General features: G+C 34.3%; 2 protein-coding genes across 2 annotated transcripts in view; both read right to left on the bottom strand.

Moving 5' to 3' along the window:
* Positions 1-9,017, bottom strand: part of LOC145242535 (uncharacterized) — a 38,641-nt gene extending 29,624 nt beyond the window's left edge. The window contains exon 1 of the mRNA XM_080105618.1: positions 8,668-9,017. The gene's annotated coding sequence lies outside the window, so the exon portion shown is untranslated. The remainder of the gene's footprint in view (positions 1-8,667) is intronic.
* Positions 9,018-16,906: 7,889 nt separating this feature from the next.
* The window catches only part of LOC145242536 (uncharacterized), a 15,501-nt gene continuing 11,055 nt past the window's right edge, over positions 16,907-21,352 (bottom strand). Inside the window, exon 2 of the mRNA XM_080105619.1 lies at positions 16,907-18,010. Coding sequence (XP_079961745.1) covers positions 17,624-17,989 — 366 coding nt within the window. The 5' untranslated portion in view covers positions 17,990-18,010 and the 3' untranslated portion in view covers positions 16,907-17,623. The remainder of the gene's footprint in view (positions 18,011-21,352) is intronic.

The raw sequence follows: 21,352 nt of genomic DNA, 5'->3' as shown, positions 1-21,352 counted from the left end.
TTATAATGAGATATCAAAGCATCTAATTGATGGAGGTCACTATACCAATGAATTAAACAAGCTAAAACAAGCAGGGAATAGATCAAACAATTCTAAAGAACACATTCAATAATAGTATTTATAAAAAAAACTGAGACTAGCAACATCACGTCTGAGAGAGGAGGAGGAGAGAGGGGGGGTTGCAGTAAAGAAGAAAGGATGGAGCCAATCAAATTACAGATACATTACTGCATTTTATATTATACAGATATGAAAGTGACAAGTTCCAAAAAAAATAAAAATAAATAAAAATAAAAAACGTGAAAATACTTTATATTTATATCGAAGTGGTCATTATGTAATACCACATGTTTGATAGTCTGAGAGAAGCAGCTAAGCAGCCGATGAAGAATTATTTTCAAAGAGAAAGGGTAGATAACACAGTTCACTCAATAAGTTCTTGTTTTTGGCATATAGATGTCGCCACTAAAAAAATAAAAATATGAATCATTTTTTTTTTTAAAGCAAAAAACAAACTTATGGGCATTTGTTACAATAGTCAGCAAAACAAAAGAGAGCGAAAAAAACAAAAAACAAAAAAACAAACATACAACAAATGTTACCAAAGGCAAGAGAAGTTTACTCTTCTATCCACCTGAATAAGATTGATTTTTGTTGTTGTTGTTGTTGTTGTTTTAACTTATTTCAAAGCGTTTATTTATTTTAAAACAAAAGTAGTGTCAAGTCTGTTGAATTCGAATAAAAAAGTATGGCGGTTTGTTACAGCCATTTGGATCCTCAATAATCGCTCAAAAATCGAAAATTAAACCAAATATTGGCTGAACATTAGATTTTCGCATCGTTGCTGACATTTATTGGATGGGTTTCTACCAGTATTTCGTTTGATTTTCGATTTTGAGCGATATAACGAATAAATGTTTACTGAGAATAAAAACAATTAAAAATTACGGGTTTATTACTGTACACATAGATTCGAAAAAGTTGTCAAAAAACAAATATATGACAAATAAATGTTATCAAAAGCAAGATAAGTTATTTTTCTACCAAACTGGATATATTTTTCGTGTTTTTATTCAATGTAACAATAACATATTTATTCAGCTCGAAAAACATACAGTGTTTACGGATGTATTCGAAAATTCAAGATGGCGTCTCACACCCTCTTTTACACGGTAAGTTTGGAAAAAGGTGTTATAAATAAAAAACTATACAAAATACTATTAAAACCCGCCGAATATATGTCGACCTATGTCACGGTAACATATATTGAGCGAGTTTTTAACAGTATTTTATCCGTTTTTTTTTATTTATAACATCTTTTCCCAAACTTACCGTGTTAAAGCGAGAATCAGACGCCATCTTGAATGTTCCAATACATCGGTAAACACTGTATGGTGTTCGAGCTGAATAAACATGTTACATTGAATAAAAACACGAAAAATATATCCAGTTTGGTAGAAAAATAACTTATCTTGCCTTTGATAACATTTATTTGTTATATATTTGTTTTTTGACAACTTTTTCGAATCTATGTGTACAGTAATACAAACCCAAAATTCCTTTTTGTAATAATGTTGGTAACATTTATTTGTTGTATATTTATTTTTTTGCTCTCTTATTTTGTTGGCTATTGTAAAATGTTTAAAAATACTAAAACAACAACAACAAAAAAAAAACGTAGTTGTTAAGATAAAGTTGACAAATCGATTTTTTGAAATATGCCGTTTTAAGCGAAAACTACATTACGTACTTAATTGTCATGTCAAAAATAGTAATATATCTAAAAATTACGAAAATTCAGCAAGTAAACACTGCTATTGTTTTTAGTAAAAAACAAAACAAAACAAAAACAAAAAAAGTCTATCGCTAGACAACAAATATTGCAGCCGTGAACAAGTAATCTAAAATACTCGTTCAGATGTCCCCTCCCTGTGTGTGTGAAATGTCAACTTTATAATGTCTAAGAAAAATGCAATTTTACCCAATTTTCCGTAAAAATTACTTTTAACTAGATAACTTTCTACTCGATGAATTTTCGTAATTTTTGGATATATTACTATTTTCGGCATGATAATTAAGTACGTAATATTATTTTTGCTTAAAACGACACAAAAAATAAAAATCGATCTGTTGACTATCTTAACAAGCACACACACACACACACACACAAAAAGAAACCAAACCGGAAACATAAGTCATAAGTACAAAAAAAAAAAAAAAAAAAAATGAAACCCGTAGAATTGCTGTTTCCACTTTAACGTTTGCTTCCCCTCTCCATGTTAAGAATTATTTTTTTCTAAATAATTACTTATTATTTATAAACCCTCCTTAATATGGGGAGTGAGTACGGGAGTCCTCCTTTACTCCTTTACCTATTCTGTACTTTCACCTAACAATTTAATAGACAAAAGATACCGTAAAAAAAAAAAAAAAAAAAAAAATCAATTAAAAATGAAAGAGCAACCGAAAGTTAAATGAAAACAGTAATCACCGATAACCAAAACTGATACCGAAACTTAAGCTAAAGTATGTGTCAGCCCAGCAGCACTGCAGCCCCAGCACCAGCAGCATCTTCTTATAAGTACCGTGTTAGATCGGAATCTTAAAACTATGGAATAAATAAATCAAACTTCGTAAGTGATTTTGTCTGTGTGCGGAACGTAACATCTCTACCAAACTACTGTGTCAATTTTTGATTTACAGACTTGAAATTTAATATAAACCTGTAGAACAAATTCGATTTGGTTTTTAGCCGGTAAAAATAACTGCTAAGTGCTACTGCTAAGGTGTCAAAATTGAAAAAAAAAAAAAAAAAAAAAAAAATGGAACTTTGGTAGAAATAAGTCGACTAAACGTGTTATTTATACGCATGCACAAATATACATTTAACAACGTTATTTTTTTTTTTTAAGTTTTTATCTGCGTATGAAATTAAATCAGACGGTAACGAATAAGGCTGGAGACTGGAGAGAGCTACAATGTTTTGGTTTCGATTGTAATGGGCCATAAAAAGTTGAGTGCCATTAGCCTAATGGCACTCAACTTTTTTTTTATTTTTGAAATCACTACTAGTTCTATAATAAATACAAAATTTGCATGAATTAAAACATCATATTTAAGCGTATCTGACGATCGGGCCACGCCGGGGGGGGGGACTGCACTGCTATATATTAAATTAGGTGTAATCAATAGAAAATTGGATCTAAATATGAAATCGACATGAATTAAAATATCATATTTTATGACCGGGAAACGTTGGACAGCCTGCTAGTAAAGAAATAAACTGGTTGATTAAAAGTTCCACGCGGAGTGTACTACTGTAGCAGATTCATTCATTTTCTTGTGAAGATAAGTATGTTTATTTACCTCTTCTGCGGGAAGTTAGACACACGGGCGGGTGGGGTTTTGAAAAGCCAGCATACTAGATGGAAGTGCACTCTGGCTTCCTAAACTTGTATGAGCATTTCCCAGTAGGGGCGCATCAGGCGATTAACAACACTCTAACCCTTTCTCAGAGAAGGTAATGCCTGGGAAAATGGACACGCTAGGACTGAACAGAAACATAACTCAGCCAGAAGGCAACAAAGCCACCGTCGGACTGATTGTCCTGTTTCGTATGTTGTATGTACAGGTTTCAATTAGTTAACAGGGAAGGATAAAGTTTAATAGGCGTTTAGGGGAAGGAAGGAAGCCACGATTAGAAAATGCTTATAAAAACAGAGAGAGAGAGAGAGAGAGAGAGAGAGAGAGAGAGAGAGAGAGAGTCTAAACAAAACAGAAGACATTTAAAATGAAGATGATAAATATCGGACTGATGCGAGAGGTGGGTCACGTACTTCACACACGCATTCTAAGGTTCTTAGATACGACAGGGGCACATGTGAAAACTAATGTTTGCCTTCCTTTTGGTATAGAAGAAGCAGTCATTTTTTACAACAGCCAACAAAACAGAAAAAAAAGGTGGAGGTGAAATAAAAGAATGTTACTAAACGCAAAAATATTCTTCTGCCAACCTATCTCATTTTTGTTTGCGTTTTAAGTTAAAGCTTTTAACTTATATTAAGAAATTGGGTTTGTATTACTGTACACATAGATTCAAAAAAGTTGTCAAACAAATATATAACAAATAAATGTTATCAAAGGCAAGATAAGTTACTTTTCTACCAAACTGGATATATTTTTTGTGTTTTTATTCAATGTAACATGTTTATTCAGCTTGAAAAAAGTATATTGTTTACCGATGTATTGGAAAATTCAGAATGGCGCCCGATTCTCTCTTTAACACGGTAAGTTTGGGAAAAGGTGTTATAAATAATAAACTGGACAAAATACTATTTAAAAAAAGCACCGAATATATGTCAAGTTATGTCACGGTAACATATATTGAGCGAATTTCTAACGGTATTTTTTCTAGTTTATTAATATATCCAGTTTGATAGAAAAGTAACTTATCTTGCCTTTGATAACATTTATTTGTTATATATTTGTTTTTTGACAACTTTTTCGAATGTATGTGTACAGTAATAAAAACCCAAGAAATTAATTACTTCGAAACAAAAGTGGTGTTAACTGTTGAGTTAGAACGGAAAAAAATGTCAGTTTTATTAGAGCTACTTGGACCCTCAATAATTGCTCAAAAATCGAAAATGAAACCAAATACTCGTAGAAATTTACATTTTCGCACAATTGGTGACATTTATTGGATGGGTTTCTGCCAATATTTTGATAAATTTTCGATTAGGGTTCAAATGGCTTTAACGAAAACAGGTTTTTCGTTCTACAGACTCAACAGACTTGGTACCACTTTTGTTTCAAAGTAAATTGACGCTTTAAAATAAGTTAAAACACACAGAATTATCCATGTAAATAAAAGAGTAACTTATTTTGCCTTTTGTAAAATTAATTTGCATGTTCATTTTTTTTTGGTGTTTATTGTAAAAAAAAAAAAAAAAAAAAAAAAAAAGGCCAGAATTTCGAAGGCTACGGCGTAAACACAGTGTATTTTCCCTCCATTAAAAAAATGGTCGTCACGGTAATTTCTCTGTAGCAGAAAGTGAGTTGTTAATGACTGTCAAACTCTTAAAAACTAATTTCTGACCCGAATTAAAGTTAATATTTAAAAAAAAAAAAAAAAATCAAGTAATAAGGTTATTTTGTGCTCTTAAACCAAGGAAAAAACATTTTTTCGGCTGTACCTCTATTGTATCAAGCATGCATTATAATTAGTCAGGAGAAAATGACTTAACAGAGGATGTATGCAATGGGTCACGTACTCTGATTCTTTGATATGAAGAGAGAACGTACGCAAATTAACCTTTTCCTTTATTTTTCCAAGAGAAATAAATAATTGAATCTTGCTCTAAACTTGAATTCAAGTCGGAAAATATTTTATAATCGACAGATTAAAGGCTTCAAAATCACTTTTGAATTTGAAGTAAACAAACGCCGGCCATTTTTTTTTTATCTATTGATAATGGATTAAAATTATCCATTTGTTTACTCATGTGAAATTCGAAAGTGATCTTGAGGCATAGAAAGTAATTTATTTGCTTGAATTAAAAGTGTAACTTGTAATTAGTATCCAGAGGATTTTTGCGAAAAAGGGCTGAGCAGAGCACTGAGCAGTGCTCTGCTCAGCCTGAGCACTTTCTCGTCAAAATCGTAAACTGTTTTAGCTGCTGGAATAGTTTACGACTGCAAAGCTGCGAAAAAATATATGCAAAAACAGAGTGCGAAGGGTTTAAAAACTAAAAAAAAAAATTGAAAAACTTAAAAAGTCAACTGCTTAGTCCATTTCCGAGACACTAGCATATTCTGGATACCCATTTCATTACAAAGTACCAAACAAAGTGAAGTATTATGTTTCTCTAGAGTCCCTGGTCTAATCCGAACGGAAAACATTAATTTGTAGAAGCGCCCCTGTCGTAGCAAAGAACACGCACCGTGCAATACTTTCATCCACCAGGAATTCTCTGCCTTTCGAGATATAATGTGGGTGTGTTATGGGAGGATAACACAATGGCCGCCCGCACGCACCTTCTACGGGGAAACGGGGGGAGAGAAGAGAAGGATGACACCTAAAAATGAGATGAGGAGGGGGGGCATTTGAAATTTAGTCATTGACTTTAAGAAACTGATAACTGTAAAATGAAATAAATAACTAATATCTGTTGTCATTCGGGAAGGGGGTGTGTGACTGCAACATATATTTATATATATGGGTGGGAAGACAAGGCGCCTTTATTATTCTCACAAATATATACAATTTTTTTGGTGTAATTATTTCTCGCTGTACTCCGTTTCCTCTTCAACAAAAACCTTGTCATCCCCACCCAGACCCGTCCTTTAGAAGAGGAGAGGGGGGCGTGCATGATGGGAAAGGAATTTCACTCCCCGCCCGTCTCCTCCGTTTTGTAAAAAAAAAAAAAAAAAAAAAAATTTATAAATCAAGCAAAAAGAATAAGGTGGTAAGACTGGAAAATAAAACAAGTAAAGGTTTTTTTTAAAGCAACATTGTATATAATAATAATAATAATAATATATAAAAAATGAAATAATTTAGTCATATTTTTTATGCATTAGTTTTAATTTGAAACAAGAGGGAATTCTTCGATACTCCTTGAACAATAACATTGGCTGACGATACATTATACCATAACAAAAGACTTTTGCTAGGGTCCATATATCATATATATATATATATGAGATATATATACTCACATTTTCTAAATTGATAGAAACAAAGGTATGTCAAGTGTTTGTGGGGAAATATGGACCGTTTTACTGAATAACTAAATAATTAAGAGCTCTAGTCGTACTATTGAGCTATTAAATAAATCTTTATGTTTTTAACACACACACACACGTTTCAACCAAAATTAATAATGTATAATTGCGATATGTTTGCATACTTAGCTCTAAGTACGTATTGAGCACTGTTAAAAAATACTAAAAATCGATACCTAAAATATATTTTCTTATATATATATATATATATATATATATATATATACACACACACACAATGTGTGTGTGTGTGTGTATTATGCACGTGTGAGAGAGAGACTTCGATACAGATCTAAAATTGGCATTGATAAGGCTCTTAAAAACATTACATGTTGACTGAATTTTTCCTAACCAAAACATAACACACAACAAGCGCATGATATATGAATTTTTATATACGAAATATAACATCTTCAAAGAAGTTACAATATATATATATATATATATATATATATATTACAATGATGATACAAATTCCAAATCCATTGCTAAGATCCCAACTAATCAAGCTCTTGACAAGTGCACTCTATCTACGATGAAGCCTTTCTGTCCCTCCCCTTTCCGACAAATTCACAAGAAATGAAGTTACCCCCTTTACTTCCATGTTGACCCCTAAAACGGAGTAGAAAAAAAAAATGGTTTTCTTCATTAACTTGAGATGGCTTTGTTGAGGATTTTGTTTTTCTATCTAATTTTAAAGTTTATTTCTCATTTCTTTTCGTTTTTGTGTGATGAAAACTAAACTTAAGACAAAATACGGATTAAATTTATTTTGCTAAGAGTAAATAAAAATTTGGAGTGATTAATTAATTTATTAACCACTTTTTTTTTTTTTTTTTTAAATTAAAATCCATAAAACAAAACAAAACATGCTTTTTCAGAAACTTGTTATAAATGATAAACTGGTCCGTTCTTTCTACTTTCCAAAAAGTGGTAACGATGCTCACCGACCCGGTAAAGAGTTATTAAAAGAAAAAGTTTTTTTTTTTTTTTTTTCTTACCCTGGGATGATGGATGGATGGGGATGAAAAAAAAAAATGTAAAATGGTGAGTAATAATTGAGGAAAATTAAAAGATAAAATTGTGGACAAAAAGTCGGGAGTATCTAAATTTTTGTTTTGTTTTTAAAATTGAAAACAAATTAATTAAAAAAAAAAGCAACGTGCCTCATGAAACCGGCAGTTGAAATATATAACGTCAAAGAAGAGGAAACATAGGATTTTTTTTTTTTTTTTTAATCAGTGGGGAAAACCTTAGTTGAAATCAGATCTTCCTTACCTAAATTAACTTTCCCCTAGTCCTTTCATTATTATTTTGGTTCAAGTTAAAAAAAACAAGCCAAATCATCAACCGGACAGGATGGAAATATTTTTTAAAATTATTTATGTGAAAATAAAATATGCATTTTATGACTTTTGTAAAAACACTATTTTCAATTTTGTGATAAATCAATTTTTTTTTTTTCACAATGTTTACAAGTGAAAAAAAAATGTTTTCAGACGAATGAACCTCAGGTGGAAAAATAGGGGTAAAAAAAAACAAAAAAAACGGGAGAGGATAAAAATAAATAAACCACGGAAAAGATGAAAGGAGGTGGTAACGGACCCTCCTAAAAAGAGACCTGCCTATATTTCTCCCTTTTTTTTTGTGCGTGTTTTTTTCTTCCCCTTTGAAGAAAGAAAAAAAAAAAAACCGAGGTGATGAGGACATGGGGTAGGAACGAGACCCCGTGAAGATAGGTAGAATCTAAGGATCGAACCCTTGACACCTTCGCCTCGACGCAGGACGCCCTTTTGATAGTTTTGCAAGTGTACACTTACCTCCGCCGGCCAAAAAAAAAAAAAAAAAAAAAGAACCCGGGAATTCTAAGAAAACACACACCTTTTTAGACGTCGTCGACGGGTTTTTGGGGGAAACCAATATTTCCTCTCTTATGTTCTTCCCCTTTTCCTTTTCTTTTCTTTCCAACCCCGGAAAAAAGGGAGAAAAAAAAAACCTTAGAGGCACGAAAACCTTTTTTTTTTTTTTACACCGCGGGACAATGAAGGCGGTGTCGAGTGGCGCGTCGTCCCTGGTGAAAAGACGCCCGCCCGGACTAAAAACCAACCGTGCACGGAACGGCAGAAAAAGATGCATAATGATGCGTCACCAGCCCAAAAAACCCAACCTTAATTTACCGAAGCGAATTTTAGACGATAAACAGGTTCATTTAGAAGCAGAATTTTATTTTAAAGTGGGAGGCTGCGAGTTTTCTAGTGTTTGATTGGCGGTGAAGGGCCGGACGTTTTTTTAGTACGTTTGGGTTGTTTCCCTTTTGTTTATATGTCCGCCCCTCCCCCTCCTAACTCACCTCCCTTGTTCCCTTTGGCAATTGACTCATTCATTCAGGAAAGAGGAAGTGGGAGGTGGTGGTGTGGGTAGAGTCAAAAGAACGATTTGCGGGGAGAGGGTGCAGAAAAACAATAAAAGGGTGGTGGAGGGGGAGAGAATGATAACCCAAAAAAGACGGAGGGGTGAAGATTGAAATAAGCGGGGGGAGTAAATGACTTGAAAGAAGTGAAAAAAAGAGAATAAACGAAAATAAACTGTAAGCTGTCAGGAAAGAAGAAATAGATAATGATGATTATATAGAAATAGATAAAGATGAAGGAAGAATGACAAGATGAAAGATACGAAAAGGGAATATATATATATATATATATATATATATATATATATATATATATATAGACAGGGAGAGGGAGGGGGGATTATAGGAAGAGAGGTAACTGCAAAATAAAAGAGAGGAGATAAAGAGAGACTGGGAATAGAAAAATGAAATAAAAGAATGGAGAAAAGATAACCAAATGGAATACGCGAACATCAACAGAGAGAGAGAGAGAGAGTAAGAGAGAAAGACTATGAAGAAGAAGACTATTTGTAGATGGGAGTGGTGGAGCGCCGAGCGGTATCCGTAAGTGTCACACACACACACACACACACACACACACACACACACACACACACACGCGCATGCGCGTACACGGAACGGAGAACTGTCCGGAATATTAATAAACTTCTATAATTTACATATTTTTATAAGGCCTCTCATTTCAGTATCTAGAGACAATGGATATCCTCTGTAAGAGTACTTGCACGGAAAGACTATTCTTAAGCAGTAGCAGTGGTTGCGCAATCACTAATCGCACCTATCCTGCACTCCTGCAGTCTGCAGCCTGCACAGGCATTGCTTGAAAAGTCCAGAATATCTGAAAACAATATCTGGATAAGCAGGAAAAGACTGGTGTTATTTCGGAATTTTCCTTCTCCTCTGCGTGTGTGCGTGCGTTGGGCGGGGGAGAGGGAGTGTTATCCTCGCGAAATGAATTGGCCATCATGGATGCTGTGTGCACATCTGGTCGGACGGAGACGGGTCGACGGGCCAAAAAGCATTTTTTTTTTTTAAACAACAACTACGGCTGCTGTGCTCGAGCCTACCCATGCTTCCCCCATACCTTTGTTACTTTTACGGACATTGCCCGCTCTTCTTCTTCTTCTTCTTCTTCTTCTTCTTCTTCTTCTTCTTCTTCTTCACCACCACCACAGTTTCTAATATCTATCTATCTATCTATCTATCTATCTATCTATCTATCTATCTATCTAGAAAAGTGGAAGTGTGTGTGTGTGTGTGTGTGTGTGTGTGTGTGTGTGTGTGTGTGTGTGTGCATTTCCCTACCAAATAACTCTGTCAATTTTCGGTCTACAGACTTGAGATTTAACATAAGGCGTATTAAGATTTGGGAGAATCTTTTTAATCGGTTTTCGGCCAGAAACTTGTCAGTGAAGGGGTCAAAGTTCAACGATTTAACCTTTAAGAACTCTACCAAACTCCTTTGCCAAATTTTGGGTCTAAACACTTGAAATTTTAAATATAGGTTCCTTGGACATGGATCTAACGTTATAATTTGATTTAAGCCCAAAACAATAAATGTTAAGGGGGCATAATTGGGGTCAAAGTTTTTAAAAGATTGACCTCTGCGGTCTCTACCAAATTACTAAGCCAATTTTTGGTTGAAATTTTACATAAATAGTATTCAGACGTAGGGCAAGAATTTTAATCGTTTTTTTTTTTTCTGAAAATTCGCCTTCCAAAGGATCAAAGTTTAAAAGATTTTACCTTTGCGGTCTCTAGCAAACTATTCACCGAATTTTGGGTCTAAATATTTGAAATTTTACATAAAGGGTATGCATTTTCTTTTCTTTAGGTGGATCGATAGTAGCTATTTTTTATGAGGAGTTAAGGGCAAAATAGATTCATTGATTGATATAATAATTAAGTGAATGATTTAGCGCTACGAGACACTTACTGTCAAGAATTGTAAGTATCAATGAAATTAAAGGAATATATTGTAAGATGGCAAACATCATGAAATTTGGAATATAGACTTTTGTCATTTGGAATCAAGTGTCCCCGTGTTGTTATTTCTAATCATTTGGAACCATACCAGCAAGTTTTAGTCTCCTCTCCATGAAGTTCAGAGGTTTGGGAGAAATATCAGATATTTTGTAATTTGTATGCAAAACTAGGGAAACAAATGACTATGATTGAAACATTTTCTGGCTGTAAAAAAGTGCCGAAAATAGACTCTGGATGATGGATGATACCCTTAATGTGCGACCTTAAGGACAAATGTCACATAGCCCACTACACAATTCAGGTCATTACCTTTCGAACAAGCCTTCATTTGTTAAATTCTGATCAATAGTTGTTGAGATTTGGAACTTATAAAATTGCCCAAAAAAGGTGGTATATATATATATATATATATATATATATATATATATATATATATATATTACAATAAAAAAATATGAGCTTGAAAAGTAATATGGTTAAGCTTAAGCATGAAAAGTAAATGATTAGTTATTAAAACTGGAAAAGAAAAGGAAAAGACATTCTAGTAAAAAATATCAAAAATTTATTACTTAAAATATTGCAGCATTAAGAATTGATTATGTAATGTTATAAATTGAATTTTTAAAAAAATTCTTAATGCAGCAATTTTTTAAGTTATAAATTTATTATATTTTTTTTTACTAGAATATCGTCCTTTTCTTTTCCAGTTTTAACAACTAGTCCTTTACTTTTCCATGTTTAAGCTTAATCATATTACTATTCATGCTCGCATTTTTCTATTGTAATCCATGATTTTTCCAGGCTTCTAGTAAATTCACTTGTTCTTTGTTTAATTTCAGTCTTTCTTTTTGTCACCATACACATATGTAATAACAATGTATGGCACTCGTCTGCTTTCAATAAAATCCCCCAACTTATCTTCCTTTCATTCTTTCATTCTCTCTGTTTCATTTGTTACTTCTCTTTTAGCAAGAGCGGTGAATTGGTAGCAACAGTAGTCACTGAAGCAACGTGCTTGCTATGGAAACCAGTCATAAAAAACGTTGCTTGTTTTTTTACGATTTTGAACACCAGAAAATTCATCATAACTTTTGTTTTACTGGACGAAAATCGAATTTTTTTTTTCGCAATATAGCTGAGAAGATGATCTATAAGCTGTAATAATTATTACGTCGTCAGAAGGGTTGTTGCTTGAAATTTGGTCAGAAAATGAGTGAGCGGTGAAGCTTTAAAGCAGCTTTAAAATGACTAAAACTTCCACTTAACGATATATTCAAACACTACCGTGTATATATATATATATATATATATATATATATATATATATATATATATATATATATGCATATATATATATGGTGATTGTCACTTATTGACAGAAGAAGACCATCTTTCCCTTGCTTTATTGTTGCTTATTCATTCATTTTCATGTACTTTTGAAATATTGTTATTTTTTATTTTTTTTTATATATATACATTTATACACACATACATATATACATGTGGAGATGTGATCAAGATGCATCAATTTCTATCTACTGTGGGAAAGAAGGTGGCTCTTCAGACTAGCCCTGCTCTTACACAGTCTGTTGCAAAGGTCACACTTAAGCTGAGATTGTGGGATGTCAACTGGTGCTGCTCTACTGTGGACGTTCATATGATGCTTCAGGCCTCCACTCGATTTACAGACTACAGAGCAAACAGAACATCTGTGCCCCACAGTGTTTTCCCCATCAAAGAAAGAATGATCTCCATGTGATCGCTTGTGGCTAGTTAGGCCAACTCTGGATAAAATCATTTTACCGCATAAATCACTTCACGTGCTTCTGCATGAAAGCCCCCGACAGACCTGATAGATTTGACAGATTTTTCTTCCAGATATCACGCTTCATTTTTGCATGCTCATATTTTTTCTTCTCAAAGCTATCACAACCATGATAGACCAAGGAGCGCCACTTTTTACGATCATTGGAAGCACTTTCCTAACTGAACACGTCAATTCCAAGAGCTTTAAGATTATCTTTGATGTTATCCTTAAAGCGTTTCCTCGGTTTATGTTGTGGACACTTTCCTTGTGTAATTTCACCATAGAACAGGCACTTTGGCAATCTATCATTGTCCACCCTTGTCAGATGTCCAGCCCATCTCATCTGGTTGCATATAATCAACTTCTCAATACAAGGTACATCAGCCCGCATGAGAACATCCATATCAGATATAAAAGTGCTCCACCTGATGCCCAGAATGTGTCTCAGGAATTTCTGGTGCACTCTCTCCATGACTTTTATGTGTCTACCATAAGTTGTCCAGGCCTCAGAAGCATAAAGCAGGGATGGTAAAATACAAGATTGATAGACACTGATCTTTGTATGAATAGTTATATCCCTGTCAGACCATACTCGCTTCTCTAAACCACCAAAAGCCTTAGTGGCATGCTGTATCCTATAGTTGACCTCAGCATCCCGGGTTCCATCTCTGGTGAGAGTACTATCCAAATACACAAATGTGTCAACCACGGCAAATCTCTGGTTGTTGACAAAAATATTTGGTTGCACATACAAACCACCGGGTGGAGGTGTGAACATGACCTTAGTCTTCTTAAGACTAATAGTAAGCCCAAAAGACGCACACGCCCCTGAAAACAGATCCATGATACTCCGCATATCCCTCTGACTATGAGCTACGAGATCGGCGTCATCCACATAAAGCAATTCACGAACCAGGTGCTGAAAGGTCCTTGTAGAAACATGAAAACGACGAAGATCAAAGACCTTACCTGTGGTTCTGAAATGCAAACAAACCCCCAGAAAACATTCCCTAAAGGCATAGGAAAGCATAGTTACAAAATAAATAGAAAAAAGTGTAGGTGCTGGGATATCACCCTGCTTCACACCATTGTCAACTGAGATGGGTTCTGATAGGCATCCATTGAAGTTCAGGCGAGCCTTCATATTAGTGTGGAGCTCCCTGAGTAATTGAGGTGGGCATCCAACTTCCCCAGAATTATCCATTGGGCATTTCTGTTCACCATATCAAAAGCTTTAGTCAAATCAACAAAAACCTGATAAAGCAGAACACGGTGTTCAGTACATTTCTCCTGCAACTGCCGAGCAGAGAAGATCATGTCTGTGGTTCCTCTGCCCAGACGAAAGCCACTTTGGCTTTTTGGAATGACGGATAGACAAATATACTTTAACAATCTATTGAGTAGAACTCTGGAAAATACTTTGCCAACTGCTTCCAATAAATTTATCCCACGATAATTTCCACAGTCGGTCCTGGACCCCTTTCCCTTGTACAGTGATATAAGAATTACATCAACGATGATGAACGGGAACACCCTTCCAGACATCAGTGATAAGGTGAAGAATTTCATGAACAAGCTTATCACCCCCATGTAAGAGGACTTCAACAGGAATACCATCAAGCCCTGGAGCCCTTGATTGCATCTCTAATTCCATTCTCAGATGGGAACTCAGACATTTCATGGATAAGCTTCTGTTGTGATAAAAATTCATTGATGACGTCCTCATCAACATTAGAGGGGTTGTCAAAGCGATCAGAATAATACTCAATCCAATGAAGGAGAATCTTGTTAGGATCCTTTATAACGGATATTCCATCACTTGAGAGTAGGAGAGATGTAGATAGTGTTTGAGGACCAAAAGCTTTTTTAAGCAAATGGTATATGTGTTTGAAGTCTTTATGATCAAAAGCCATCTGGATTTGGTTGGCGAGTTTAGCCCACCATTGATTCTTCATTTGGCAGAGTCGCTTTTGGAGAATACCCTTGTTTGCTTTAAGTGACTGTTGGAGGGACTCTCGACCTCCATGAGAGGCAGACAACATTTTATGATGCAACTCATTTTTAGCACTTAAGAGTTGAGTAATTTCAGAATCATTATCATCAAACCAATCCTGATACTTAGATTTGCGGAAGCCAAAAACATCTACGCTTATTTCATAGATTGTATTTTTAAAATGCACCCATGACCCATCAAAATCAGTAGAATTAACTACGTATTGAAGCTTTTCACGTACACTTGGATCATCCAGCTTGGACACATCAACCCGCCTGGGAATCTTAACACCACCCGACCTACATTTCCTCCTTATACAGATTTTCAACTTCCCGCTTACCAAAAAATGATCCGTGCCGCATTCAGCTCCACGTATAACACACACACTACAGACGTCCTGCAGATCTGCCTTCCTGGAAATAATTTAATCAATCAAGTGACATTGTTTTGAACGAGGATGGGTCCAAGTAAACCTATGGACCTCCTTGTGGCTGAAGAAAGTGTTACAGATAGCAAGGTCAAACTGAGTGCATAGATGGAGAAGATGCAGACCATTACTGTTGACCTTACCTACACCAAACCGGCCGAGTGAGTTCCAGGTGTGATGATCCTTGCCAACCTTTACATTTAAATCACTCATGAGTAAGATCCTCTCAGATGAAGGAATAGAGGAAATGGTACGACTGAGATTTCGGTAAAATGCTGTGATGGTATCTTCATCATGACCCATGGTAGGGGCATACACAGATAAAAAAAATTGTCATGTACCTACTGTGTGCAAAAGGGAAGCGCATCATCATAATTCTGTCACTTACACAGATTGGCTGTTCAATCCTCTTTACCAAATCAGAACGCACTGCAAAGCCAATCCCATCTTCTCGTCTTAGCCTCGATCGTTTTCCTTTCCAAAAAAAGGTGTATTCCGAGCCCACTTCCACCAATTGATCATCACCACTCAATCGTGTTTCAGACAATGCTGCAATGTCTATGCTGTACCTAGCGAGCTCTCTTGCAACAATAGCTGTCCTACGCTCAGGTCTTTCACTATCCAGGACATCTAGCAAAGTTCTCACATTCCACATAGCAACAGTTAGGTTATTCCTCTCCTGATAAAATTTTGATTTTCCTTGTTTATTATTTTTCTTCAACTTTATCTTATTTCTCCTGCATATATAGAGCAGCCGCCAACCGCAGAAAACCGACAAGCTAATAAAAGGGTAGACAATTTATAGGTCACCTTTTCTAGACCCTTCCCAAATGGATGGGTGAGCAGTGTATCCCTAAAAAAAAGCTGCTCAGCCGCTAGATCATCCACTGAAGTTGCTTCCACCCTGTAAGCGATTTAGTCGACGATGTTAGATAAATCACTGGCCACCTATGTGCTGATTTGCAGCTATGCACTTCCAGCCCGCTAAGCCTGTGCACGTCGCCTCTCACCTATCGCCATAGGACTTTTTAAATTTTTTTCCCTTCGAAAGATATCTGCTCATAACGATCGCGACACAACATGCTTGTGCTACACATATTGTACCCTCTCGCACCCTACCACTGGTTGCACAGTGACAAATTGAAATAGTGAGATGACCGAGCAGTGGCAGAGTGTGCATGTTTTATTATCACAGAGTTTTAACCTCTCTGGCAGCTGGACATATACACACTCATACACATAAGCAAACAAACATGCATATATATATATATATATATATATATATATCCCTAGTACTCAAAATATAGTAACCCTCCAGAACTTGAGAGGGAGGCTACAGGTACTACACCTTGCCCAAGGGAGACCTGGAACTATGCAAGGCAGAGGCGTTCATCTCCCTGAGGTAGTAGGTATACCTGCATACCCGAATATATATATATATATATATATATATATATATATATAGCATGCCTCAAAAAAATGTACTCACACTTTGAATGACGAGAAATCCTTTATTTATGAACATACAGTGAAATGGAATAGCTTCGAATACAGAAGATAAATTTGATTGAAGAATCATGTTCGCAAATATTCGAATTGATGACCATTATTGTCCAGACAAACTGATAATGTGCACCAAGGGATTCGCAAACGTCACGAAACAGGTCATTAGGAATATTGCGACATTGTTTTTCAATTTCCATTTTCAATGCATCAATTGTTCTTGGATTGGTGCGATAAACTTTGTCTTTGAGATATCCCTGCAAAAAGAAGTCCATGGGCGTGAGGTCCGGGGAACGTGCAGGGTATTTAATGGCACCTCCATGTGTCTGGAAAAGCTGCATTGGTAGTGGGGAGATGCTCCATCTTGCTGAAAGTAAATCTCGCCGTCATCACCAAACATCTCAGAAATTTGTGGACCAACAAACTCCTGAAGCAAGTTAAGGTATCTCTCACCAGTGACAGTTTCTATAATAAAAAATTGGCCCTATGATGCTCAGTGCGGATATCCCACACCACACTATTACTCCTGGCAAGTTTACATGGTGTTCAAGTGTTACATGAGGATTTATAGGACCCCAGTACGTTCAATTATGGCGATTAATGGTGCCATTTAATTTAAAGGTTGCCTCATCGCTCTACAGAATTTTGTGGGGAAACCCTGCATCTTCTGCACATTTTGCCAGGTACCATTCACAGAATTCGACTCTCCGGTCAGGATCGTCTTCGTTTCCAGTGCAGACGCTTCATGATGCGATGGATGCTATCTTTTGAGATGTGGGTTTTCCGAGCAGTTTGTCGAAGTGATTTCTGTGGTGATTGAAAGAGTGTTTCTTGCACCTGCTCTTCTTTTCCAGGGCTCGTGGATGTCTGAGGTCGTCCAGAACGTTTCTTGTTGACGTTCTGGACGGTTCCATCTGCTTCAAATTTCTCTTTGATACAAGCAATGGTCCGGCGCGTTGGTGGTGGTCTTGCGAATTCCCTTCTGAATCGTCTTCGCACTTCAATGGCGTTTTCTGTCTTCCAATAACATTTCAGGACAAACTTCCTCTCTTCCAAGCTAATTTGATTTCCTGCCATGCTGTGGTTCACACCTCACACCTGCAACACAAAAAAGACAGCATGTTAGCAACGGTTGAAGTGTGAGTACATTTTTTTGAGACACCCTGTATATATATATATATATATATATATATAAACATATATATATATATTCTATGGTTAAAATTTTATGACAATTGGTAAAAAAGAACCTATATTTTTAAACCAATAAAATATGACCAAATTTACCTGCATTTCTATATATAGTCCTGCAAGCCAGCTTCAGTTTTACTGCTTCAGTTATCTCCCCTGTGACCTTGCCAGGCTACTAATATATATATATATATATATATATATATATATAATATATATATATATATATATATATATAAACAAGTTCAAAATTACATTTTTTTTTCAATTATGTTTGCGCATGTTTTTAGTTAAAAGAAATGCCTAGTATAGTAAAACTCCGGGATACGATAGTCCTAGGATGCGTTTTTTTTTCAGGTTACGATGTTATTCCGGCCATTGGTTACGGTATTTACACCGCCTTACGGTGTTATTTATAATGTTATTTGATTATATACATGTATATTATATACTGTACTGTAGGCATTGCCAACCGAATGTGAAAAAAAGAACGTATGATTCCGTGACGTCAGACTTATGTTAACTATACGAACTATGGAAAAGCAGAAGCGACTTAATGATTTTTTAAAACCTTTATTTATTTTCTTCAAACTGCAATTAATAATTAATCTTTGTTATAATTTTGTTAGGTTTTAAGATTTACACAGTTTAATGATTAATAATATTATAAACATTTGTATATTAAATATGAAATAAGGTTTTACTGAATGTTCATTTGGTTAACTACCGGATTCTATACTTTTGTTCAGTAAAAAGACACAAACAAATGAGAGCCGTCTATAAAACGTTTAATCTTTGTGCACTAATATTTTTAAATCGGTTTTAATTTGGCCATAAAATAGCTGACAAGAGTCATGTTTATATTAAAACTTAATATTAAAAAAATATATATAAACACAAATAATTAAAAATCTATGTTGTAACGGAACATTTTGAAATAATGGAATTTTAATTGTTTTAATCTTAAAAAATTAATTAATTTTTAGGAAGTTTCTTTTTCTTGGCAATTCAACTTATTATAGTATATATCAATGAGAAAAAACGCTATTTAAAAAAAAAAACATAATAATATTAAATTTATATCATTTTTTTTAATTGCAACATCAAGGTAAATTTTTGTTTAATACATGTATTTAAATTTTTAAAAAATAAATATTTTTTACTTGTCTGAACTCTTATGTTTTATAATAAATAGAAATTTCGATAGATTTAAATATATTTTGTTCAAATTTCGAAAAAACAAATATGGGGTGGAGGCACGCACTAAAAAAATATTTCCCCTCCTATATTTTATGGCAACTGCATTTTATATGTAATTTCATTCTAAAATGGATAAGTATCGAAAATTTCACGAAAATCTAACGATTAGTTGATTTGTGCTAGATTTATTAAACACGGGTATGTTTTCACGTTCGGAATGCTTACTACATGGGAACATTATTTCAAAGTGGCAATTCTGTAAACACGATTTTCGTCTTGCAATTTCATTATTTTTGTTCAATGAAAATTTTTTTTTAAAATTATTACTGGTTTATTTTGCCCTTCTTTTAAATGGTACAAAAGTTATACTGATAATATTAATTTATAATAAAGTTACATCGTGTTACATATAGAGGGGTAATTCTGTGGTGAATTTTGGAGGTGCCTACTGTACTGCATTTTGTGACTAATTTTTAATGCCGTATCCCGGGGTTCTTCTGTACATCTGTTTAGTTTTTTTTTTTTTTTTATTAAATAGACAAAAACGAAGCAATACAGATATAATACAAAGAGAAGAAAAATTGATTACATTGACTTAGTTTTATAAAATCTTACGGTGTTATTGTAGATTAAGACCCTCAGCAAATCCCCTCCACACCAATGAGATTCTATTTTTATAGGTGATTACATGTAAACACCCTGAAAAACCTGACAGAAAAAGAGAAAAAAAAAAAAAACAAAAAAAAAATTATTTAAATATTTAGAGTGGGGAATCAGTTTCGCATATAAATTTATTGTACAATGATACCCTGTTTCCTGGTCATACTGGCGTTGTAAGATAGTTTGTAGCAACAAAATATGAAAATGTTAATGTTTAGCACTCTATATGAGAAAATTTGTCTTGTGTACATATAGGCACCGCCAAAAATGGCCGCAAAATCAAGTTGTTGTTGCTTTTTAAAACGAAATTACATTTATTAAAATCCATTATTTCTGAGTAACTTTTTTTTTTCCAGAAAGATAAAACCCTGAATTTTATCATATAGAAAACAGAATAATGTAAAACTTTTTCTACTATTTTTAATTCAATTTTAAATGTTAAATTTTCCCCAAAAGTTAACAATTGACATTTTTGTCTTGCACAAAAAACGTACATAAATATTTAAAAAAAAAAAAAAGTTTTGGAAATAATTAATTTATTTATTTATTGTCTAACCAAGATTTAGGATGATTTTCTAAGAGAATATGCAAAAATATTATTGGATTTCAAATAATTCCACTTATTCATATAGGTAACCAGTTATTTCGCGTCGATTTAGACTCTAAATCGACACTGTTTACGTTTGCGTTTGATAAGAAGAAAACTATGGAAGACCAAACAGGCCAAAAAAACTTATTTTTCAGTGACGAAAATTTCAATGTATTATTAGGCAGAATAATTAAACACAATCGAAGTTCTGATATTCAGACGTCAAAATAAGGTATGCAAACAATTTTTTTTAATCTATAATTCTGTCCCTTACAACAACACAATATCTTGTGTTCAGTTTCAGATGATTATTTTAAGCATATTTGTTCCCACTTCAAAACAAGGGGGGGTTTTGTAAGCAAATATATATATATATATATATCGTTTATGAAAAATAAGTACACTGTTATAAAGTTCATTCTTCTCTTAATAATCGCTGAAAATTTCGTATTGATCGGATAATTACCTGATGTTTGGTAGATTTTTAAAAAGACGGTCCGTCAAAAAGTACTGACCTGCCCCCCCCCCCCCAGTTTTGGCGGTGCCTATATAAGAAACTTGTGAATGAAATGTTTGGCTGAGTTGTACAACCATCACCCCCATGCATAATTTCTATACTGATAGATCTTTTGGAATTTTTTCACTGGGTTATTATTAATTGGACACTAATTAACCAAATTATGAAAAAAAAAAAAATTGAAAAAAAACCCAAATCATTTCGACATTTGAAAGGGGTGCTTACTTTTTAGTTACAATGTTCTGGTAAATCGGTCACCCATTTTTTTTTTTTTTTTCTAAAT

The sequence above is a fragment of the Euprymna scolopes genome, chromosome 21 (assembly GCF_053919585.1).
Source record: "Euprymna scolopes isolate OS-2025 chromosome 21, ASM5391958v1, whole genome shotgun sequence".
In the NCBI taxonomy this organism is placed as follows: Eukaryota; Metazoa; Mollusca; class Cephalopoda; order Sepiida; family Sepiolidae; genus Euprymna; species Euprymna scolopes.
The sequence above is the reverse complement of the archived record's forward strand: the minus strand, read 5'-3'. Positions and strand labels throughout refer to the sequence as shown.